This window comes from Aotus nancymaae, unplaced genomic scaffold (genome assembly GCF_030222135.1).
Source record: "Aotus nancymaae isolate 86718 unplaced genomic scaffold, 86718_ANA_hifiasm-v0.15.2.pri h1tg000079l, whole genome shotgun sequence".
In the NCBI taxonomy this organism is placed as follows: domain Eukaryota; kingdom Metazoa; phylum Chordata; class Mammalia; order Primates; family Aotidae; genus Aotus; species Aotus nancymaae.
Genome location: NW_026988494.1, coordinates 15,726,857 through 15,753,163, shown reverse-complemented (window position 1 = coordinate 15,753,163; position 26,307 = coordinate 15,726,857). Strand labels below are relative to the sequence as shown.

General features: G+C 40.4%; 1 protein-coding gene across 1 annotated transcript in view; it reads left to right on the top strand.

Moving 5' to 3' along the window:
• The window catches only part of MTMR7 (myotubularin related protein 7), a 113,798-nt gene that overhangs the window by 54,730 nt on the left and 32,761 nt on the right, over positions 1-26,307 (top strand). Inside the window, exons 5-6 of the mRNA XM_012435228.3 lie at positions 9,314-9,442; positions 17,471-17,605. Of these exons, the coding sequence (XP_012290651.1) occupies positions 9,314-9,442; positions 17,471-17,605 (264 nt within the window). The remainder of the gene's footprint in view (positions 1-9,313; positions 9,443-17,470; positions 17,606-26,307) is intronic.

Genomic DNA, 26,307 nt, shown 5'->3' with positions numbered 1-26,307 from the left:
TGTGAAAAATTTCCTGTTACGATTGTGGTTGGACATTTTCTCCTTGCAGTTCTAACATGTTTGCATTATATATTTTAAAGTTATGCTGCTTAGCACATAATGATTTAGGACATCTGCTTGGTGTGTTCTTTTTACCGATTTCAAATATTCTCTTTTCCTATTAATTATTTAAATTTTGAATTCTATTTTATATAATTATATTTCCACTGTTGCTTTTTCTCTTTGTCAGAATTTGCTTGGTGGAGCTCTTATTTTTAACCTTCCTATCTGAATGTTTTGTCATTGTAAGCAGAGTATGGTTAGATTTTGTTTTTTACTGAATCTGAAAATTGTTTTGTGGTAAAATAATATCTGTGATATTGTTTTAGATATCATGTATTGTGTGTTCTGTCAATCATGCTTTTTCCTTTTTCATGTCTATCACTGGATAGTTTTTCACTGTATTTGCTTGTAATTGTTTCATAAGTATATACTCTATTGCTTTTCCTCCACTGAATATCCTTCATTTAGAAAAAATGTTACTTAAATAGTCCCACAAGTAGAGAAGGAAAAAAAGAAAAAAAGTTATTTGTTTACTATGGGACGCTTATGGCATACATAGAACTTTGAAGAATAACGGAATGAGCACCAGGTATAAGAATGAACATTGCCAGTAATTTCCCAGACGTTCCTTCCAAATTGTCTCTTGCTCTGGCATCAGTGTCTGCAATTTGGCATTGCCATTCCCTTGCCTTTACTATAGCATTTTTACATTTCTAAATACAGGAAGTCCTCACTTAACATCTGTAGGTTCTTGGAAACTGCGACTTCAAGTGAAATGGTGTACGCAGATCCTCAACGTCATTTTGTTCGACATCATTTTGTGATAACTAAGAGGGGAAAAAAAGGTGTTGTTATATGTTCTTTTGCTTAAAAGTTGCTATTGCCAACAACCTATGGGCATTGTTGAGCAAGCACTTGCTGTAGTAGTATGTGGTATTGTTTTGTGTGTTTTTATACTGCCTGCACTTGGTCTGCATATGCTGTATATAGTTTTCTGAAACTTGACTTTTCACTCAACATGGTAACATTTGTATTTGTGATCCATTTCATTTAACAAACATCTATATAGTTACTACATGCCAGGTACTGTTCTAAAAACTTGATAAATATTGCAAATATTAGTTCTGTGAATATTATTATTTCTACTTTATGAATGGAGAAACTATGACAAAGAGAGATTAATTGTCTAAGGCATAGAGAGATTAATAACTGTTGATACCTGTAGCTTTGATTTCTTCATTCTTCACTACTGTGTTGTATTCCATTTTGCAAATATACTATAGTTTAAAAATTATTCATCCTTCCCTCTTTCTTTATTCTTTTTTTTTTTTTTTTTTGGTGTGATTTGTTGCCATGAGTAAAGCCGTTAAATGGCTGTGTATGTCTTGTAGTATATTGTGTTTCTACTTATGAGTAGAGTTTAAGAGCTAGAGAGTATATAGATTTGAGCTTTACTAGATTCTGGGAAATTCTTTTCTAAAGTATTTGCATGGACATATTGACCTGCTTGCAGGATATGAGTTCTCATTACTCCACAGACTCCCCAAAAGTTGGTATTGATGTGATATTCGCTGGTATCCTTATTTGTTGACTCCACAGTGTCACTACTGAGAATTTATTCTACGGATTTAATAGCATATTCATACACTTATACCTAAGGTTATTATTTTATTTTATTTTATTTTTTTGAGGCAGGGCCTTACTCCGTTTTCCAAGCTGGAGTACAGTGGGACAGTCTTAGCTCTCTATAATTTCTGCTTCATGGCTTTAAGCAATTTTCCTGCCTCAGCCTCCCAAGTAGCTGGGATTACAGGCACCCACCACCATGCCCAGTTAATTTTTTTATTATTAGTATTACTTTTTTTTTTTTTTTAGTAGAGATGGGGTTTCACCATGTTGGCCAGACTGGTCTTGAATTCCTGACTTCAAGTGATCTGCCTATCTCGGCCTCCCAAAATGCTGGGATTACAGGAGAGTCACCACGCCTTGCCCCAAAGTTATTTTTTGAATTATTGTTTGTAATAGCAGATATTAGAAGAAACCCAAATATCTTTAATGGGGCCAGCTAAATAATTTTTGCTCTATCCATGTGATTAACTTAGTGTGTAACCATTAAAGGAAATTTGGAAGATTCCTATGAACTGATGAAGATTGCTAAACTATATTGTTAGGTTTAAAAAAAAGCAAGACACAATATGGTGAATATAGTATGATACCTTTTGGCTTAACAAAGGAGGGGGAATAATAACATGTTTGTCCAAAAGTGATAACCTAGAATGGTGTTGGTAATGGGATGGATAGGGCAGAAGGATGAAAGTGGGATTTACTCTCCTGCTTCAGCGTCACTGGATGCAATTTGGCATTGTTATTCCTTTGCTTTTATTTATAGCATTTTATGCACCTTTTGTATTGTTTCACTTATATAACCATGTGGATTTATTAACTAATCTTAACTTTGAGCCAAACTGATTTGTATGAATTGGATCTTAATTACAGGTGAGCCACCACTCCTGGCCCCTAAGGTTTTTGCATTTACCTAATCAACTAGTGAGGTGAGCTTGTGTTTCTTGGCCATTCATGTTGACTCTTCTGTGAATTATCTACTCACGTTTTTGCTCTTTTTCCCATAAGATTATTTGTCTTTTTCTTGTTGTAGTTCTTTATATAATGTAGTGTTCCAAGGGTCTTCAGAAATTTTGAGTTGTCAATCTTTCTTACCATGTTTTGTCTTTTAGCATACTGTTTTTTTTTTTAAAATACTGATCTGTTTGCTAAACTGTGTCCCAATTTGACACTGTATAAATTGCACAATTACGTTTTTACCAGTTATTATTAGAGCCTTATAATAAATCTTGATATCTTAAAAGTCAGGTTCTTTGACATAATTCCTTAGGATATCTTGCTTTCATAGATTATTTGGGCTAGAATGGACATTTCCATGATGCTGAATCTTTTTCATAATTATACTTAAATTTAACAACCATGGCTTTAATCATTACAAACTATCTGGCTCATATAATCAGACTAGTTTGTTCTTATACTAAAGCTCACCTTTGCAGTGAATTTTTAGTCTTGAAATGAAAGAAAGGAAAATCCAAGTTTAGTAAAGAAAATTGGATACCCTTTTTAAAAAAATATGACACATGCTTGGGCAAGGAAGAAAATGAGGCAGTACCACATCTTGTGGAATAACGTCTCCTTGGAAATACAGGTTCTTCCTATTTTTGACGATATTTCCTTCTAGAATTAGTGTACAAACATGACTCATATTCAGTCACTGAAGTCCTACATTGCACAGACTGCAAAACATGAGTTACTCAGTGTTTCTTTTCAGCAGCAACACGCAGCAAAACAAAACTAACAATGAGCAAACTGTTTTGAAACAGAAAAGGTAAAAACCTAGGGGATTTTCTGATTTTGCAAATATCACTGAAATGGGGGAAAGATGATGTATTCTGATTTATTACTAACTTAGCCCTAGAATAAAAGTTGTCTTCCTTCAGAAAATTTTTGACTAATAACCCATGGAGAGAGGGATATCCAAACCATTCCTTTTGCTTTTGACCTCATGGTTGAGAAAATGTTTACTTTTTCCTCCCTTCTCTTACAAGTTATCTTATTTCTTCTGACAAATCCTTTGAGGTAAGTGGGTCAAGAAGTATCATTTGATGGAAAAGAAATGATTTCCCATGGTGGAAATAACAGCAGACATAGAATACAAAACTTAGATTCTAGAACCAATTCTGCTATTCTTTTTAAGTGTGGCCTTGGAGAGGCTATTATTATCATCTGTATCATCTTACTACCATCACTATTTATAAGACACTTGCTTATGGTAGCCTAAGTCTCTAAGCTCAGATTTCTTTTTATACCTAACCCTTGAAATTGTCTTTATTTAAATAAATTAATTGGTATTCATTGATAGGTTAAAATTTTAATCTAACTCTCTTGGAATAAAATGTAAAATACAGTCCAAACCAGTGATTTTATTAAAGCTCATTTATTTCCATTCTCTACAGGTATATTTTATGTATCATGGATTATTTTGTTGTATTCACATATATGTCATTTTATGCTGTTCATATAACCTCCTCCTTCTCCCTGTTCATCATAAATTCCTTAAAATAAATTTTAGCACTGAAATGTTTAAGAAGGTTGTCTATATAGACATCTCTCAGTTTCTGTCAACTCTTATCCCAAAGTGCTCAGCTGAATGATTGGTCCTCGGAGTCTGAGTGAAACTTTTGGGTTGCATCTTAGATGGCTAGTGCCCTGAAATGATCAATATATTTACTGGAAGGTTCTAACCAGGTTAACAAAGATCAGCTGTCCTGGGTGAAATCGTCAAGGCCAAAAACTCTTATTCATTTCTGCCCTTGAGTAATGCCTGGCGTGTAATAAGTACTCAGTAAAACCTTGTTGAATGAGTGAAAGAATTACCAAAAGATTCCTCTTGCCAGTACAGCACCAAGGCATGTGGGCACTCCAGGAAGGCCAGTTAATTTATTGGAGGACAAAGAAAATCAGTTTCCTTATTTATTAAAAAAAAATGCTAAAATGATTAACTTACTAATCTACTTTCATTAACTAAGGCAGAGTCTGTGTAAAGAAAATTCAGGAGAAAAACATTTTCCATTCCTCTGAACTTCTCTTATTCTCTCTGAATTTTGTCAGGTGGTTTTCCAGACCAAACAAAATCTTGAGTGGCATACTAAGGTGTTTTAAAATTAGTGGCATACGTTGCATCATTGTGTGCATTATTTATTGTCAGAATTTTGACTACAGCTCTGTGAGTTTGTTGCAAAAATGACGGAAGTCAATGCTAAGATTGTTTTTCCTGTTCTTTTTTCATTGTGATTAAAAGCGCATAACATAAAATTTGCCATCTTAGTCATTTTTAAGGGTGTAGTTTAGGAGTATTAAGTTTATTGACACTGTTGTACTCTAGATCTCTGGAACTCTTCATCTCTAGAACTGAAGCTCTGTACCCATTAAACATCTCTCCATTCCCACCTACCACAGCCCCTGGCAACCATCATTCTACTTCTTGTGTCTATGAATTTGACTACTTTAGCTACCTCATGTAAGTGGAATCATACAGCATTTTCTTTTTGTGACAGTCTTATATCACTTAGTGTTCTCAAGGTTCATCTGTGATTGTAGCATGTAACAGGATTTCCTTCCTTTTAGGACTGAGTACTATTTCATTGTATTGATATACCACATTTTGCTTATCCATTCATCACTTGATGGACATTTGGGTTGCTTCCACCTGTTGACTGTTGTGAATAATGCTCTGTGAACGTGGCTGTGCAAATATCTCTTTGAGATTCTGCTTTCAAGTCTTTTGGGCATATATCCAGAAGTGGGATTGCTGGATTGTATAGGAATTCTTTTTTTAAATTTCTGAGGAATCTCCATGCTTTTTTCCATAGTGGTTGCATAATTTTACATCCCTATTCACAGTGCACTAGGGTTTTATTTTCTCTGCATGCGCACCAATACTTGTTTTATTATGTTTTCTTTCTTTTATTTTTTAATAGTGGCCATCCTAACAATTGTGAAGCAGTATCTCATTGTGGTTTTGATTTTCATTTCCCTAAGATATGCAGTTTACTAATAGTTTCTCCCATTCTGTAGGTTGCCATTTCACTCTTTTGATTGTGTCCTTTGATGCATAAAAGTTTTTAAGTTTGATATAGTTCCATTTGTCTAATACTTGCTTTTGTTACCTCTGCTTTTGCTGTCATGCATAAGAAATCACTGCCAACTCCAGCATCATAAATCTTGTCCCTTATGTTCTTTTCTAGGATTTTAATACTTTTGGGTCTTGCGTTTAGGTTTTTAGTCCATTTTGAGTTATTTTTTCTATATAATACAAGATAAGGGCCCATCTTTATTTTATTTTATTTTTGCATATGGATATCCAGTTTTCCCAGTACCATTTGTTGAAGAGACATTGAATGGTCTTGGCACCCATGTTGAGGATCATTTGACCACATACGTGAAGGTATACTTCTGGGTTCTCTATTCCATTGGTCTATTTGTCTGTCTTTATTCCAGTACCACACTGTTTGATTGCTGCAAAATAGATATGGCTTTGTACTATATTTTGAAATTATGAAGTGTAAGTCCTCTAACTTTGTTCTTTTTCAAAATTGTTTTTTGCTCTTTGGAGTCCCTGGAGAATCCATGTGAATTTTAGGATGAATTTTTCTACTTCTGCAAAAAAATCCCCTTGAGATTTTCATAGGGATTGCCTTGTTTCCGTAGGTTGCTTTGGGTAGCATGGACATCTTCACAATATTAAGTCTTCCAATCCATGAACACAAGATATCTTACCATTTATTCGTATCTTTAATTCCGTTCAGTGGTGCTTTATGTTTTCAAGGTAGGATTGTTATTTTAATTTCCATTTGAGAGTGCTATCTACTTTGATGAAAGCAGGACAAATAACCGTGCTTCCAGCTTGGTAAGAGGTTGTATCTTCCCATGTTAACTGACACCCTGAATCTGATTTTCCCAAAGTCATTTAGCTTCTTAGAGTTCCTCAAGCAAGTATGCATCAGAATGCATTTATAACTTAAGCTCTGACCCATGGAACTTTTTCCCCTAGACCCAGTGCCCTGGAGAAGGCAGAAATCCTCATACCTGGTATTGTGTTCCTAGAGGAGAGGCCTCCACATCTGATAAGCCTGGCCACTGGTGACTAGGCACAGGTTGTTGAGCACTTGGTCCTGGCACATGCCAAGCCATGAAAGTCTACATGTCTCTATTTTGTAGAGTGAGAGCTCTGGTGCTCTTAGAGGGCAGGAGGTAGTCTTCCTTGGTCCCTGTGTGAATAAACAGGTCCATGAGTTGGGGCCAAGGAGAGTGGGCTCTAGGTGTTGATTTTCTCTCTTTGGTCTCATTCCAGCTATGGTGCACACAGGGCCATGATGCTGGCGAACGTGGGTGTTTATTTATTTATTTATTTTGCCTTAGAAGACCATAAAAAGGCCTGGCAGGAGTTCCTAAGTTCACAGGTTACCTCCTGCTCTTCAGAGAGGCTGTGCAAAATAAGCGTGTTGACAAATCTTGCATGTTACTTACTCTTATTTAAAACTTTGCAATTCCTTAGTGTTGTTACAAGGAGGAATGTAGGTAATTCCCAACTTACTGAAAATCTACTTATTTCCTTTTAAAAACTGTTATCTTAGGAAACTGTTGTTGGTCTGGTGCAATGACTACATGTCTCTTGAACCTCAGACAAACAGGTGTGGTCCATGTTGTAGTGTTCTAGCTGGCTGACTTCATGGAGGTTCAGACAGCAGATTGGCATGGGGGAGGGAGTGTAGTGTTTTATGGCAGTCCTCCCAGCTAAAGCTCTCTGAGTCCAAGTTAGTTAAGCCTTCTGTTCTTGGCAGATTTTCCTTCAGAGTGTCAGTGCCAGAGCCCATGTTAAACTCTTTGGTGGTGTTCACAGGCCCAAAGTGTAATTTGAACTAAAATGTCTGGCAGAATCCTGAAATTAGACTTTGGGCCTGTGAAAATCTCTTCCGTGGCCCTTTTATTCCCTGCTCTATGTTCCTCATTCTGGTAACAAAGACAATGTAGGCCAGCAAGGGAAGCATCATCACAGAAGACTGTAAGAGGCTTAGACTTCAGTTGTGGGTTTTCAGTCCCTTCAAACCCATCTTCCAGAGTGATAAGGGTGGTTGGAGATGGACACAGGACCTGCAGATAAAGTATTTCCCCTTGATATGGGTGGCTGTGTCCTCACCCAAATCTCATATTGAATCATAGCTCCCATAATCCCCACATGTCATGGGAGGGACCCAGTGGGAGGTAATTGGATCATGGGGTTGGGGTTTTCCCATGCTGTTCTTATAAAAGTGAATACGTCTTACGAGATCTGATGGCTTTATAAAGGGCAGTTCCCCTGCACATGCTCTTTTGCCTGCTGCTGTGTAAGACGTGCCTCTGCTCCTCCTTTGCCTTCTGCCATGCTTGTGAGGCCTCCCAGCCATGTGGAACTGTGAGTCCATTCAACCTTTTTCTTTATGAATTACCCAGTCTCAGGTATTTCTTCATAACAATATGAAAATGGACTAATCCACTCCTATTGTTGCACCTACTTGAGGACTCCCTTGATATGCCTAGGAAGATGTTTGACATCCAGGAAGTAAACAGGTGCTTGACAAATCTCAGGAAACTGCCATGTGGGCGATCTTCACGTTGTGAAAAGATTGATGGACTGATGTGAAAGCAAAATGTGTTGAGCAACAGCAATCATCACTGTTGTTACCAGTAACATTTGTTTTGGATTTAGTGGTTTATGCAGTGCTTTGCCATGGCTGTTACCAGATTTGATCCATCTGTCAACCCCACGAGATATTGTTGCTGCAGTATCACTTCTAGAGATTAGCAAACCACAGTGCACAATGTAGTCTGGCTTCCCCAGGGTCATGAAGTTGCTCAATTAGAGCCAGGTTCTAAACTGCTGATTTCTGTTTCTGAATTGCAAGATCCTTCCAAGGCACCATTCCACTGTGGTAATCACCGTAAGGGATGCATACAAAGAGTATATAGATTCTTACCAGTTACAAAATCAACACATAAGAAACAAAAATCAAGCTGCTATATTGTGTGGTAATGTGTGGCAAATTAGGAAATCAGATCTGGAAATCTGCGTGGGCTGGAAGGTCAAGGAAGAGGCTTCCAGAAGGAGGTGGAACTTGGATTGACCCTTGAAGAATAGATAGGATTTGGACGGTGGAGGGCTGGAGTGTCTGGGGAGGCATCAGCTTGTGCAATGGCTCGGGATCAGGAATGCACACAGGGCATGTCAGAGCCACAGAGGTAACCTGCTGGCTTAAGCAGCGTGCATATGTTTTAGGAAAACTGTCTCTTAGGGTCGTTCTATCTTTCCACCAAACCCTGGCAGCTCAAGTTTTCTCAGCCAGGATGCAAAGTTGCAGTGTGTCTCTGTTTGATGAAGGAAGCCTTCATTGTTACTGGTCTGGCACAAAGAGCCCTTGGAGAGAGGGAAAATGCACAAGGACAGGACACTAAGAGTATCTTGTGTTCCTTCAGAATGATTACATAGAATCAGCAGCACTTTGTTCCTCTGAAGTGGCTTATGGTTTCCTTGAAATAACCTCCTTTGTAACATGATTAAGGGAACTTAAGGATACAGCCTGTAAGCATGGTCAAGTGGAATTTCTGGCAGCAGTTTGCAGGGCATTACTAGATTGCCTAAAAAAAATCCCTTTGTATTTTCTGGTGACAGGTTTGTGACTCTTATCCTACTGAACTGTATGTTCCCAAGTCGGCCACGGCACACATCATAGTGGGGAGTTCCAAATTCCGGAGTAGACGGCGATTTCCTGTCCTTTCTTACTACTATAAAGATAACCACGTAAGTCTCAAGGCATGCTTTTGTTTGACGCTTTGCTTTTCTTGTTTTATCATAAGCAGGCATTTTCTAGCTGCCTTCTACTATGTGTTTGTGTGTGTTTGAATTCTTCAGAAGGTATGTGGATATTCCTGTGCATGGTATGCATGATATAACTATGCAAAGTCCTTATCTCATGCAGACCTCCCATGTTTATTTGACAGTAAAGTAATGATTCAGAAAATAACTCAATAAATTCAGAAAATTCCTAAGCATAATCATCCAAGTGAATACTGTTACTGTCCTCTTCTAAGTGGGCACCTTGGGAGGCTCAGTGCTTATTCAGTGCTGGAGGTCTGTGGCATGCCTATTTTAGAAAAGTTGCCGAGGTCCATGGCCCATTCTTTCTATTTTCTGGTTTTTTTTTTTTTTTTTTCTTTTTGATACGGAGTCTTACTCTGTAACTCAGGCTGGAGTACAGTGGTGCAATCTGGGCTCACTGCAACCTCTGCCTCCCAGGTTCAAGCAATTCTCCTGCCTCAGCCTCCCCAGTAGCTGGGATTACAGGCACCTGCCACCACACCCAGCTATTTTTTTTTTTTTTTTTTTTTTTTTTGTATTTTTAGTAGAGACAAGGTTTCACCATGTTGGCCAGGCTGGTCTGGAACTCCCGACCTCAGGTGATCCACTTGCCTCGGCCTCCCAAAGTGCTAGGATTGCAGGCGTGAGCCACCTGACCTTATTATCTGTTTTTAAATGACGTGTTCTTTTGAGTGTCCTCAGTATAAGAAATCTTTGATTATAGAGAACATGGGTTTTATTTTTTTAATATTACTTATAAAAGCCAGAATTGGCTTTGTCTATAATAAGGACTCCAAGTAATAATGGCTGTAATAGGATGTAATTTTTTTCTCTTGCATAAAATTCCCAGGGTGGGCCGTCCTGGCCTAGTAGCCTGGGTCCATCCCACTTAGCCCTCAGGTACTGAAGTTCCTTCCACCTTTCTGCTCTGCCACCCCCTGGGTTTGGCCGTCACCTGCCTGGGGCAAGAGATCGATTCAGTACAGTCACCACCCACACACTCCAGGTGGCAGGTGATGGAGGGCTAATAGTGTGTGCCCAGCTTTTTGAGAAAGGCTTCCAGAAACTGCCACATGACACCTCCCATTCATCAGAACCTCGCAGGACAGGTATGAAAGTACAGTCCTATGAGTGGCCATTAAAACAGCTAAAACTTGAATTTCATTTCTGCGAAGTATAGGAACACAGATTTGGATGAGCAAGAATGGTCTTTGCCACTCACTTTTAAAAGATAGCAAAAAAAAAAAACACACACATTTTTTTCTTTCTTGAGACAGAGTCTTGCACTGTCGCCCAGGCTGGAGTGCAGTGGTGCGATCTCTGCTCATTGCAGTCTCCGCCTCCTAGGTTCAAGCAATTCTCCTGCCTCAGCCTCCCAAGTAGCTGGGACTACAGGTGTGCGCCACCATGCCCAGCTAATTTTTTGTATTTTTAGTAGAGACGGGGTTTCATCATGTTGGCCAGGATGGTCTTGATCTCCTGACCTCGTGATCCGCCCACCTCAGCCTCCCAAAGTACTTAGATTACAGGTGTGAACCACTGCGCCTGGCCAAAAACCACCTTTAAAAAAATAAAAAGTTATTTGGCTTTAGCCAGGTGAGAGAGAAACTTTAGTTTTTAAGCTAGATAGTATAGTTTTGGATTCAAAACTGAGTGAGGCTATGAACAGAGAGGGGAGTGTATGAGTGGAAGTGTATGCAAACGCCTGCACCTATAAGCAGGGGGATAGAGCAGGGTCTGAGTCAGATTCTATATGCTTCCAAAAATACCTTGAGCAATGCTGGCTTCATAAGAGTGAGCACGTAGCCTTCTCTGTTGCTACTTTGAAGGAAAATATTCATTTAGTGGTGAAATTTCTGTGAATTGGAAGGATATAAATTATCTTATTTTTAGTTATATTCATTTATCTTTTTCTTTCGCTAGCCCTGAATTAGGGTCTAAAGTATTTTATTAACTCCAAATATATTTCATCCTACACAGAACTGGAGCACTGGTTAGAGGCAAAAGAAGATGTGATTTTTTTTTTTTTTTTTTTTTTGAGACAAGGTCTCGCTTTGTCACCCAGGCTGGAGTGCAGCGTCATAATCATAGCTTCATAGCTCACTGTAACTTCAAACTCTTGAGCTCAAGGGATCCTCGTGTCTCATCTGCCCAAGGAGTTGGGACTACGGGCACACACTACCACACCTGCTAAGTCTAAAAACATTTTTTTTTGTAGAGAAGATAATTTTTTTGTAGAGACTTGGTCTTGCTAAGTTGCCTCAGCTGGCTTTTTTATATTTCATTTTGTTTCATTATTTTATTTTATTATTATTAAGGTCTCACTCTGTCCTCCAGGCTGGAGTGCAGTGGCACAGTCTTGGCTTACTACAGCCTTGACCTCCCAGGTTCAAGTGACCGTCCCACCTTAGCCTCCCGAGTCACTGGGACCACGTGCGTGCCACTCCGTCTGGCTAAATGTTTTGCATTTTTTGTAGAGATGAGGAAAGCCATGTTGCCCAGGCTGGTCTCGAGCTCCTGTGTTCAAGTGATCCACCTTCCTCGTCCTCCCAAAGGGCTGAGATTACAAACATGAGCCACCGTGTCTGGCCTCTTTGTTGTTGCTATTAAAGATAGAATAAATAGGGATATGAAATTTTATGGTATTGTACTTGAATTTAGGGTGCTGGTAACATGCACATTATTGTAGAATCCATTGATTAAAGAAGTAAGAGAGAAGACAAATCCAGGAGAGGGAAAAAGGATCTTTTATTGATGTTTCAGAGGTGTTTCATTGTTGTCTGTAGAATATTTAAAAAGTATGCACAGCGTGCCTAGCAGCCCTTTTTTATATTCTTGAGACAAAGGACCTTTTACTTTTGTCAGTGTGAGTAATATAAGGATTAAACGTGTATTGTCTCAGAAAGGAGAAAATTTTTAGCAATTACACCTCAGAGACAGCTTCTTCCCTGGCTGACCTCAGATCCACGTGGCTCCACTCCTGCTTCCCCAAGTGCTATTCTTTACTGGACCTCTAGGCCTGAAAATGGACTCACGTAGCATAGTTAGAGTTTAAGATAATTGATTTCCCATATTTAAAATTTTAAAGCAGAAATGACTTGAAGTTCTAGCTCTTCCAAGGTACAGAACAGAGATGTGTTTCAAAGCATTGCTGTGCTATCGGGTTACCCCAGGGAAGTCCTGAATGAACACAGACTTGCCCGCCCACTCTCCCAACCCCATGAACTAAAATCTATTTTACAGGTAGAATAACGATCAAATTTGTGTTTTATTACAATGTTTACATTTTAATATCAAGGTTAATTATATAAATGCTTCTGATTTGACTAGGGCTTTTCCTAAAGGGATTACCAAAGGTGGATTTCTGTGGTTAAATGGAAGACACTGAAATAGCAGAGTGGTTATCTGTGCTGTCATTGCTCATCAATGGCTGCATAGAAAACAGGCAGTCTTCCAGAAAAAGTAAACAGGTATACTTTCCATCCATTTGCTAATCTTTCTTTCTTCTCTTTGGTTATTTGAGACATTTTAGGCTTAAGAGTATGTATTCCTACCCAAAAATAACTTATGCTTATGAGTAAAGATATTGCATTTTATAGTCAAAATATTGTTTCCCACGTATGTTACCACAGAGACACTTCTGATTTTGGTGGTGACATGACTTGGCTTATGTTGGGTGCTGGGAATTGGTGATTAGATTAGGAGAAGCTTGAAATGCATCTGATTTTTATGAACCTGAAGTTCTGTTTGATATAAAGGCCCCTGCTGAGGGTACATCTTTCCCTTTGGATCAGCTGTTACCACGCATGTGTTAGATTGGTACAAAAGTCATTGTGGTTTTTGCCATTACTTTTAATGGATATAATCACATCCTTTCACCCCTGTGGTGAGGGAAGGATTCCTGCTGTATAGGTTACAGGGACAGCCAGACACACAACACTTGACGCTGGACATGTGAGATCAACAGCCATTTTACTGATCACATACACTCACTGCCAGGGGGAGGAGGACACCACAGCCCACGAAGGGGCACCTGAGGTTGCACTGAGGAGCAGAGTGCCAGCCAGGGGCTGCGGGAGGCAGGCTGTATAATATCAGGAGCGTGGGGTCAGCCTTGGCTTCTGCAGGAGGATGTGATTAGCTTGCTAGCATAATTCCATGGGCTGGTAGGGAATTGAAACCTGCTACCAAGGGATGGGCAGGAGCTGCACCTGCTCTGCTGGATAAGGAGAATTGTTTCACTCGGGAACCTTATCCACAGGAGCAGAGTATGGCAGGGAACTTGAGGCCATTTGAGGCCCTCTCAGTTTTACCAAATGTCGAGGCAACACATAGTATTAACTTTACGCCTTACACACACAGGATATGTAGAGCCATGTGGGCTCCCTTTGAATATCCAGCGATTAACAGCTTTATAGATCATGGTTAGAGAGGCTGAGTGTCATGTATGTTCAGAATTCTGTGTACCTTTCTATGAGAGGTCTTAGAATTGCTACACCCTTTATTCTTTACTATGTTAGGTTTTTTTTTTTTTAGTTTTGCTTTACATGGTGCACTGCATGGTCTCCCAAATTAACAGTACACGTTTCTAGAAAACAAAACTCTGGAAGATTTCCAGTGAGGCAAATTTCCTTAAAAAAATACCTTCATGCTCTGTTTTTATAATTTAATACTTGTATTAATTCCTGTGTGTTAGACACAGTGCCAGAAGTGTTACAGTGTTATGCCCTTATTACACCCTGTAGTTTTAATATTTTACCCATTTTATACATGAGAAAACTGGGGATCAGAGAAGATACATAAAGTACCCAAGATCATACACTGACCGAGAGCACAGCTGGGACTGACAGCCAGGTCTTTTATTAGGCTGCATCTCTTTTTTTGTTTTTGAGATGGAGTCTTGCTCTGTCACCCAGGCTGTAGTGAAGTGGCATGATCTCAGCTCACTGCAGCCTCAACCTCCCAGGTTCAAGTGATTCTCCTGCCTCAGCCTCCCAAGAAGCTGGGATTACAGGCGTGCATCACTATGCTGGCTAATTTTTGTATTTTTAGTAGAGACAAGTTTCACCATGTTGGCCAGGCTGATCTCGAACTGCAACTGCTGACCGCAGGTGATTCACCTGCCTTGGCCTCCCAAAGTGCTGGGATTATAGGCATGAGCCACTGCACCCGGGTTTATGCTGCATCTTAATGCTGTTTTGTGTTGCCTGACCTATATCCTCCCATCAGGGCTTACATCACTTTGTAAGAATTCAGGATCAGGAAATACTCTGTCTGGATTCAAATCTAGGCTTCCCCATTTACTGTGTGATCTTGAGTGTGTTCCTTAACCTCTCTGTGCCTTGGTCACTTCATGTATAAAGTGGAGCAAAGAATACGTCTATTGTATATGATAATTAGGCTAATTAAATAAAAAATATGCAAAGTTCTTATAATAGTGTCCGTCATATAAACACTCAAAAACACAGTAGTAAGATGACAGTAGTAAGCTAATTATTAGTAGCATTGTAAATGAGCGCTATCCTTTATGGTTTACAAGTGAAGAGCTTTTAATCTATGCTCTGACATCAGTAAGAAATGCTGCCAAGTAATACTAGTACTCTTTGGATAATCTACCTAGAGTGTGTATAAGGTACACAAAAGCACTAAGACAACTTACTCTTCTGCACAAAATTGAAAACCACGTTAGCAAATGCTGAGTCCATGATAAATTCCATTTAGAGCACATCTTTAGATTATTAAGAAAATCTAACTACAGAATACCAAAAATGTAGTCTGTTTAATATGTGTGTTTTATCAACCACATTCCATAGTATAACAGTTCTGACTAGCTGTCCTAAACCAGAAGGTAATTTGAAATAGTTGTTGTCCCTAAATTGCTTCATTTTGTAATTGGTTTCTCTCTACTTTAGTGAGTTTTGGTGTGTATGTTCTCAAATTCTCACCATTTAAATACATTCCGATCCCCATCTAACCCTTCTGATGGAATCTAAGATTGCCTGGTGGCAGCTGTTCTTAACTAATGTTTCTTTTTCTTTTCTTTTTTTTTTTTTTTTGAGACACAATTTCATTGTTACCCAGGCTGGAGCGCAGTGGGGCCATCTTGGCTCACTGCAAACTCTGCCTCTCAGGTTCAAGCAATTCTTCTGCCTCAGCCTCCCAAGTAGCTGGGATTACAGGTGTGCACCACCATGCCTGACTAATTTTTGTATTTTTAGTAGAGACGGGTTTCACCATGTTGGCCAGACTGGTCTCAAACTGCTGACCTCAGGTGATCTACCCGCCTCGGCCTCTCAAAGTGCTAGGATTACAGGCATGAGCCACTGCACCCGGCCAACTAATATTTCTTTATCCCAGATAAAGTATCATCTAAAGCCAGCTCAGAGTTATTCTCTCTCCAGGCAGAATTCCCTCTCAGCAGGTGGCAGACCCTTACCCATTAAAGATCAAAGGAAACAGGACCGCCACGAAATCCATCTGTCATTTGCTTTCTGGACGCTGGATGTAGCTTGCCTTTGCTCTCCTCTGGATCCCTGCCATCACTTCCTCTTGCTGGTGGCCTTGCCATTGCTTGCCATCCTCTCTTCCATATTCATACCCTTGTGATCTTTTTCTCCTCCCCACCAGTCAGGAAGGAGCCACCCTGGAGTGACTCTGCTGCCCTTTGCTTCCCACTCCCACACCTTGCCCCCCTGAATTCTGAGCCTGGCTGTTGGTCTCAGGCTTCCTTTAACCCCCTCAGTGATTGTCTGTCTCTGCAGAATGGTACTGGCGCCCTCAGACAATGGCCCTATCATATGTCCAGCCATTCTGTGGTTCTCCAGCTTCAGTGCTAGTGAGAAGTGTCCCCACCTTCTCCAACAAGGAGCACCCAAGCCCTTTTGAGTAATCCAAACCCATGTTAAGTTTTCCTGGCTTGGGCTTTAAAGACAATCAAGCTGTGATTGGACTAAGATTTGGGGTGCCCCTTAATAGACAGAACCCTGCAATGCCAGCATCCTGAACAGGCTGTGGTATGACAGGACTATTTTCAGTGAAAGTTTCCCCTCCCTATTATCCTGCATGGAGGGTTTCTATCCCTGCCTTCATTCTTTCACACTGTGGACTTACAGTCTCAGTGTAGATGCTTTGAGTTATTCATGCATTTTACTGGGTGTTTTATGTTTAATTTAAATGTTAAAACCTACCATAAAAGTACTTTGCCACAAAAGCCTAAGTTGTGTAGTTGCAAGGTTAGGTCTGTACCTCGTATTCATAACTCAGGGAAATGTTTATGTTCTTCTTGATGTTCACTTGACAGTGCCGTATACTCTGCCAGAATTGCAGGGTAGGGGGCTTGCAGCAGAGAATGCAGATTGATTCCAAAAAAAATCCCCCTTGTTCTAAACAGACTTAAGTCAGCATGGGTATATGCCTGCTGTCCTTAGGTATGAAACCTAGCAGCAGCCTGGCCTTTTGTTACCATGAAAGTTTCCCGTTTAGAATCAGAATGGGTTTTTGGTATTTGTGAAGTTTCTAGATAGGCTAGTAAAGGGGAAAAAAAGGTTGGAAAGCATTTAAAAAAAAATTTGTATTTTACTAATCTTGCCATTAATAGTATCCTGTACATTTGAGAACAGTTAATTATTTTGTATTTCTTCTTTCATCAGGAAAATGAAATAATACCAGTGAAAAGGAAAGTTGGTTATTTAAATGGTTTTAAATTTCATACCTTAGATCCTATCTAAACATCTCTACACATTCCTAATATTTTGCACTGAGAGGCTTTTTGTGTCATTTGCCCATTAGTGGTTTCTTTGACTTGAATTAAAAATAAACAAGTCTTGATTTCCAGAAAGCTGTATCATGGTTTCGTAAGCGGAGGTGAACTATCAATGAGCCAAGGGCTCTTTGTTCTGGAGACACAAGGAGAGTGTCTCTCATGGGTACAGTTACCTGACAGTGCTGTGTTGCTGTGACCTCTCCCCTCAGGCCTCCATCTGCCGGAGCAGCCAGCCCCTGTCTGGCTTCAGTGCCCGCTGCCTAGAGGACGAGCAGATGCTCCAGGCCATTAGGAAAGCCAATCCAGGAAGTGACTTCGTTTATGTTGTTGACACCCGGCCTAAAGTAAGTGTCACCATTGCGATGCATGTCTTTGCACCTGAGTTGTGAAACTGGAGGCAAGGCAAAGGCTAGCCAACTGCTATGTCTTGTGCAGGTTGCTTCATCTGCAAAGGGGTGGTACCTCTTGGCATAGTCAGTATCTGGGCACCCTGCTGACTGCTTCCTGGAGGTCCAGTGCTTCTGAAGCCTCTGACTATGCAAGTACATTTTCTATTTCCCCTGCCCCTAGCATTGTGCTGGGCACACAGGGGCACCCAAATGAATGTGGCTTCCTTTTGGAGATTATGCTCCTAAGTATAACCAAATTAGTACTGGGTTTATTTCTAAAACAACTCTTTCTGCTCTGACAAGAAAATTCAGTCTGGAGCTCCAGCAGTTCAATTGTTGCAAGGTACTCATATTATTTTTCAAATTCAACTTGCAGTAATCTATACCTGTGACTTGGAAAGATGTATAAAATATGTAAATTAAAAAAAAAACCTGTATTTTAAAAAAGAGTTGTAGGTATGTAAAAATGTATAGAAAAAGATCAGAAAGGATAAACATGGAACTGTTAATTCCCTGGAGAAGGGAGTAAGATTTGGGGAGATAGAGGGCTTTCTACTTGTTTATTGTTAGAAAATCATTATTTTACAATTACATATGTATTAATACATTAATTTTCTAATTTAAGCTAACTATAAGAAATAATAAATCTAGACATCAAGGGATGAGTCACGTTGATCTTATACTTATCTTCCACTCAGCCTTACTTTTTTTTTTAAGGAGAATTAGTGTTAAGTTCAATACAATTTCCAGTTTTTCTCCTTAGACCCAATTCTTTTAAAACTCATCAACAAGTGGAGTCCCCAGAGGGATGGACACAGAATCACCTACAAGTGCTTTGACTATAGTGGACAGAATGAGATGACAGAATGGAACATCCCTTAGTCAGCATATTTGGCATCACACTTTTCATGCCAATAATGAAAATGTGCCTGGACCCGTGACTGAGGAGAAAGATGAACATGCAATTCTGTCTCCTTGTATGGTAAGCTGAGGAGTCCAGGATGTCCTGTTAAGCAACAAGAGTAGGATAGAGAAATTATGTTGAATGCAATCCCATTAAAAAAAAAAATTGGGGGAATGTATACCACACAGTTTACAGTGGTTTTCCTGTGGGGCAAGAAGTTCATTTTAAGAAACTTTTCACTTCCTAAGTTAGAATTTGAAATTTTTTTTTCAATATGGAAAAGGTATAAAACCATGAGGACCTTAAATTTAGTTAAACATCGGGTTGCCATATGACTCAGCATTTCCTTCCTAGGTATGTAACCAAGAGAAATGAAAACTTATGTCCACATAAAAAGTTGCATGTGAATATTTGTTCATTGTCAGTAATAGCCAAAAATATAAGTAACCAAATGTTTGTCAGCAGAGAATGGATTTATAAAATATGGCAAGTCCATTCAATGGAATATTATCCAGCTATGAAAAGGAATGGACTATGGATGCATACTGCAGCATGGACAAACCTTGAAAGTGTTAGTGGAAGAAGTCTGTCACAAAGGAATCATGAAATGTTCCAAATAGGCAAATTCATAACCATTGAAAGTAGACTGATGGTTGCCTAGGGCTGGGGGAAGGGAGGGAAATGAGTGACTGCTAGTGGGTAGCGGATTCTCTTTGGGGTGATGGAAATGTTCTAAAATAAGATCATGGTGATGGTTGCACAATTCTGTGGCTATACCAAACACCCTTGAGTCGTTTGCTTTAAATGGGTAAATGATGTCACATGTGAATTATATGTCAGTGAAGGTATTAACAAAAAGAACATAGGAAATAAACATTACAACGAAATAAAAAAAAAATTACAAGGAAGGATAAAATAGAACCAACAATTCAAGTCATTTAAAAGTGTACTCTGTTGGTAAGAGGTAATTATAAACACGGTCTATACTCATTGGTGATATGAGAAATCATGAGAACTGAATCCTTTGTGTGGATACTCAGGCTTTGGTGATTTTCACAGATTCTCTGAACCTCATGTCACCAAATATTATGATTTGTGTCCAGGATAATGTAATGTGATGTTTTCCTAGAGTAAGATCAGTGCCCTACTCCTACCCTCACCTCAGAACCATCCTGTTCTCACCTCAGAACCATCCTGTCCTCTTTGGAGCAAAGCACACAGTGGGAGAGATGTGTGTGTAGTAGTGAGGATGGAGTCACTACTCATGGACGCCGGATGAGCAAAGCAGTCATGGAGATCCGTGATGAAACCGATATTACAGCTAGATCACATTCACATTCTACTATATTATAGGTCAAGGGTCCCTTCCTTTTAAATTCTCAGAGCACAATGCACAGATAAAAGTTTCAAACTGGAGAAAAAAATCGCTTCATTTTCACTGAAACATGTCAGAAAATCTCTGGCTTTTTCTCTTTCACTTTGTGCCTTTCTCTCTGGGTCATTGCATTTAAACCTTTCCTTCTAATGTGACTGCCTTGCCACCTCTTCTTTATGCCCTTTGTTTGCAAGGTGGAGCTGTTTTGAATTTCCTAATAGTTACAGATGATTTAATGATTAGCTGCTTAGATACACTGAAGACAAGATAAGAAAAGGAAGAGAAAAGACAGGGGCTTTACTGAGTAGAGACTGGGAAGCCTTCCTATCCAGTTTTTTTTTCAGATTTAAATAAAGCCAGACAGATTCACCTACTAATTTTAGGACCAGTGATCCAGATATGTACTGTGTTGTGTAAACCTTCTAGGAAATGTGGCAGCTGGAGAGCCAGGCATATTCCAGATTTAAAATAAATTAATCCAAAGGATTTGATTTGAAGTGTATATTTAGCACTAAGTGTGTTTACTCTCAGCGGTGAGTTTGACGCTGATCCATTAAAGAAAACAGGGGTCTTGTACAAGCCGTGCCTGCTTCTCATTTATCCATGCATGCACACTTCACGTGAGGTTTAAACTGTTTGCTTAGAGCTTTCATTCTTCTAAAGATTGTGTTTGTTGATTTTTGTTCCAGAGTGTGTTAGGCCTCCTTGGTAGCCAGGAGACTGAGTTTGCTCTGGGAAGTGTAGACCATGGCAATCAGGCACTCCTCAGGTTTGCTCACAGGTTTCATTAAAAAGAAAAAGGATTGGGAGCTGACCTGGATCGTTCCTGCCCTTTGAGCAAGGCTAGCCCCACATAAGAACTTCCAGAGCCACCTGTTCAGATGAAAGCCTCTGAATTGCTTGTTGACGTTAAGATTTTGGGAGACACCAGCCTGAGCAACATACTGAGACCCCCATAAAGATAGAAAAAATCAGCTGGGTGTGGTGGCACGAGCCTGTAGTCCCAGCTACTTGGGAGTCTGATGTGGGAGGATGGTTAAGCCCAGGCGTTGGAGGCTGCACTGAGCCTCGACTGCATGACTGCACTCCAGCTTGGGCAACAGAGGGAGACCCTGTTTCGAAAGAAAAAGAAAAAATTGGGAGACAAAGTCAGTGAAGTCTTCAAGCATGTATTGAATGTTGATTCAAAACAAAATTATGCTCATCAGGGCACATGTTAGTGCTAGGGGCTGGCGCATTAAGAAAATATGAAAGTGTTGATGCAGTATTTGTTGAATTCTCAAATGAGAGATAACTCATTTTATTGCGACCTTGTTCATGACTTTATCATTCATTTGTTCTGGGACTTTGCTGAGCTTGTAAAAATGTCAAGCACTTTCTCATTTAGTTCTTTTAAGAATCCTGCAAGTTAAGAGGGTTTTTTCTTTTCACGGATAAGGGCTAGAACTTAAAAGAGGTTAAGTAATTTGCCCAAGGTCACACAGTTGAGGGCAGAACCCAGATTCACATCCAGGCTTATGTAACCCTAGAGCCCACTCTGGGGTTTGACCCAGGTGTTTGACCATGGTATTTTTTTCTGTTGACAAAACCCAGCAGAGCCACGTTTCCATGTGGAGGCTCTGCAGGGTTACCACCTCTGAGCACACAGCTGGTGAGGCCGGAGAACCCTTCACCAGCTCCTGTGAGGCAGCCAGGGCTAGCGGAGGGGGTGCTGAGGCATGAAGACAAGGGCGAGGGCGAGGCAGCACTTGCCTCCGTGACACCCGGCCTTTTGTCCTTGCTCCTTCTCCAGAGACTGCACTGTGGTTATGCCCCCTGATTTCACCAGGTCAGCGAGTTTTCAGTTGCGAAACAGGATGTCACGTGGAATGTTTTTCTGTTTCTCTGGAATTAGCGAGTAGGTGGTTTCTACTCGCTGAGTCCTGGGAGGGGTCACCTAGGAAAATTAGTGATAGAGATGAGGAGTGCCTGAGAGAGGGGAATCTGGGGTCTCACACTTGCTGATGGCCGTCATAGCAGCAACCAGGTGGAAGAGAGTTGGGAAGAGGTCGGTGCCCAGTGGCCATGGAGCAATCTGCACCCCCTTCCCTTTGGCAGGGCAAAGATGGAGAAATTTCCTATGGGTCACGTGGACCCTGAGGAAGGAAGCTGAGCAGGAGCCATCTTGCTTCAACCTTCCTGAAAGGGCTCAGCCACCGGGTGTCTTCAGCTGCAGATGACTGTGGTGGGTATGCTGGTGAGGGAAGCTGAGTGGACTGGAATAGGCTTAAGCCAAGGTGAACATAATGTTTATGGCTCTCCCATGTCAGTGAGATGTGTACTCCCCACCTCCAAAAACCCGCATCTATACCTTGGGAGATTCAGCACTTGCCAGACACTATGCCAGAGAGGGAAGTCGTGACCAACTCATTCAGCTGTTGAAGAGAGAATTGCAACCTTGCCTAGCTTTGCAAAGAGAAATGTACCTCTTTTCTTATCCCTTCTCTGCATGCATCCTCCCAGTATACAGATAGGGCCTAAAAAAAAAAGAGGAGAGAGAGGGAGGGCCAGAGCAAACCCCTCACCAGTCCAAATAGCCTGTGATGGGGGGAAGAGCTAATTTTGCATACTATACGGAACTGGAATTCTAAGTTAGGCTAGATGGAGATTTTCTGTCCGAATGTAAACCTGATGCTATCAAATCTGCCCAAGATGCCCTTAGCAGGTAGAAGGGAGGATTTTGACTAGCACAAGTGTAGAGAATAGTTGCAAGGAATCAAATCAACTCACAATTTTGTGTTTGTACCACAAGTTATGTTTCTTCCTTTAACCAGTTATATAGATGGGAGAGAGAAGGACCATCATTTGACAACCTGTGTTAGGGCAAGACCCAATCCTCCCCCTGCCAAGATCAACGTTTATGGTCATTTCCGACCCGTGTCAGCTCAGGCACTGTCATTATTCAGGCGTAAAATGCAGCTGTGAAATGGCAGACTCCAAGACTAAGGTAGTGACCAGGCTGACTTTAACCTGATATCCAGATGAACACGGACTAAGTTTTCCTATGTTTGATTCAGGGTTAGGGTGAGAATCTGATGCTGTTTCTTCACAGTCTTGGCCTGCTCTTCCCTGGCTTCATTATGTTATCCAGTCATTTATGCAGTTGCTCAGCCGGTCAGTAAATCTTCCTTAAGTGCCTGTTCTGTGCTGGTTTGAAGGATAGGGATATGGCCATAAATGAGATGGACAGAGTCCTTCGTGGAGCCTACATTCTCCATCCCTCCTCTCATTCAGTGCTGAGGTTTGCAGTGCCCACCCCTCTCTGCTCACTTCTTATTCCTGTCTTCTCTGTTGTGGACGCTAAATCAGTCTCCAGTTTTTCACTTAGACTTGCTGAAAATCCACTGCTACAGATGAAGTCTCAGTTCCTTGGCTGGGCCTGTTGTAGTGGACCCTGAGTGCTTTCTAGCCTTCCCTGTTGGTATAGCTGCCACACAGGAGGCTTCTTCTTCACCTGGAGTGGTTAGCTCATTGGTCATCTAGAATGCCCTCCCTGCTGTCTCCATCCTTCCAGATTATGTTCACGTCCAGCTCCAGCTTTCTCTCTTTCACAGAACGTTATCGCTGATCCCCGGGCCAGATGGAGTTGCCTTAGATTCCAACTCCTGTCGCTGTCACTGTCTCTACGGTTAACCCAGCTCCTGCCCAGTCCCGGTGGATGTCGTCTGTGACCATTGGGGCATGTGCTTTCCCTTCCATTCTCAGTTCTAAGCTGAAGGCAGCAAGAACAGCTTCATTTTACTCCATTTGACTCCTGGCCACAGTAGGTGTCCATGAAGTGTTGCCTTTGCTTCATTTATTAACTTCTCTGCACCCAAAGACACTGATATTATCAAATAGCAAAAGAACCTTGTGTTAGGAAACAGTACTTTTTCCAGTCCTACTTTTCACCTATCTGTCGTGTTTCTTAAACATAAATTGAAACTGAAGTGGCTACCTTTATTGCTTTATCTCCTTGAGAATTTTTAGGACCTGAAATGAATAGCTTTTCTTTAATTGTGAAATGGAGTTCTCAGTCAAAGGGACAGAGGACCATATTTGATGCAGTAATAGCAATTTGTTTGATACTTTATCTTACTACACACACATTCATGCAAAATGTCCAGGATAACTTACTGAATTTTTATTAATTGTAAAACTGTATCTCCTGCTTTGAGGGTTCATCTTTTGCTACATTATCGTGATAGGTCCTGTAAAATAAGTGGAAATCCTAAGCAATTACACTTTAGGTGGTAGATTAAATATTGCCACCTTCTGTTCATTTTGAGAAGTGCACATTGATGTTCAGGAGGTTGTGTTGCTCCCTTGCTTTTAAAGACTACCAATAAGTTCTCCTGGATCAAAGATAATCAGCTATTTAATAAGCTGTACATGGCGTCTTAATTATAGATTAAAATAATATTTTAATTTTTGTTTATTTTAAAAAAATTATTCCACACTCTATGATAACTTTTGTAGACTTTGTAGTCTCTCTCTCTCTCTTTTTTTTTTTGTATCTCTGCCTGGGATAGCTCTCCTGTCCTTTGTGGGTAGAGAAGGAGAATGGTCAGTAACATGAGGTCTTGCTTTGTCACCTACACTGGAGTACAGTGGCATGAGCACAGTTCACTGTAGCCTTGACCTCCCAGGCTCAAGCAATCCTCCCACCTCAGCCTCTCAAATAGCTGTGACTAGTCACGTGCCACCACATCTGACTAATTTTTGCATTTTTTGTAGAAATGGGGCTTTTCCATGTTGCTAAGGCTGATCTTGAATTCCTGGGCTTGAGAGATGTGCCCACCTCTGCCTCCCAACATGCTGGAATTACAGGCATGAACCACTGTGCCTAGCTGGTTTTTTTTTTTTTTGTTATGCTTTTTAAAAAAGAGTATCTCTGTGGTATGTGGTGAATAGGCTTAACTTGAATCATTCAAGGTACAGCATAAATGTAAGGTTCATGTACATAAGGATACTTGCAAGTATCCTATTCTATTTTTGAAGCTTGTTTTAAAGGATAAACCAACATCTTTGAAAAATAATTATGCAAAGCAGCGATATTTCATAGTAGTTTTGGAAGAATGATGTCTATAGGTAATTTTAGAAAATTTTTCCCTATAAAATATTTATACTTTTAAAAGTGTGATGAACATAAGTTGTATTAAAATGCATTATTTTAATATTTTTTCTTGGTTAAGGCCAAACTCTTTGTTCTCATAGCATGCCTGGGAGAAAGACCCTTTTGTAGACTGGGAACAGTGTCCTGAGGGGCAGATGTGCCCCAGCTGATGTCATATGAACTAAGTCATGGAGCAGGGCTGCTATTGAGACGTGAGATGTCTGCCAGCCTGGGCCCCTATGGCAATGGCTTGTCCTGTGCTGTTTTTTCACATCTAATACACTTTATTTCTGTTATTTAAATTACAAACTTCATATATGCTCTCCATATCAATGAAAGATTACAGGGGCGTCTAAAGTAGTACTGATAGCATTCCCCTGTTGTCTGCCACACTGTCTTTCTGATGTAATTGCTGCCAAATTGGTATCGTTTTCTATACATTTTTATTCTGCTTGATAAACATGCATAAACTTAAATACATGTGTATAGGTTGGTTTTATAAGAAGTGGATGGTTGTATGAGTATTATTCTGTAGCTTACTCTTTTCATCAGCCAATGCCAAGTCTGTACACGGAGGATCCCTGACTTAATGGTTCCACTTAGGTGACTTTCTGACTTTTTACAATGGTGCAAAAGCAATAGACATTAAGAAACTGTACTTCCCTTGTGATGCTGGGCAGCAGCAGCGGGCGCAGCTGCATTTGCCATGCACTTTTGACTTAGGGTATTTTCAACTTATGATGGGCTCATCGGGACGTAACCCCATCGTAAGCCTTGGAGCATCTGTCTGTCTGCTGTGTGATCTGTGGCCTCCTCCTTGGTCGCTGCTCACAGTCCAGGGCATGCATGATAAACCATCATGTATCCTATCTTTGCCCTATTGAGATAGCCATGGGTTTTCAGCTTTATTGCAATAAACATTCTTGGGCATCTATTTTTATGTGCTGGTACTTTCAATTTCGTCAGGTTTTTAGGAGAACTGTGTCAAAGAAGATATGTGTCTTTAACTTTAAACTTAGCTCTTGTAACTTAGCTTTTTGAAAAGTACTGTGTGGCATTGTGCTCTTAAAAGCAGATATTTTTTCTGGCGGTGAGTTCCTGGCATAGGGATAGCCCTCCTGTCCTTGGTGGGTAGAGGAGGAGAATGGTCAGTCAATACTGTTTTCCAGGATGTGATGACCTGCTTAATTAAATAGCAAGAATGTTTTCCTGTTCTAGAAACCTATGTATTTCCCAGCTAAAGT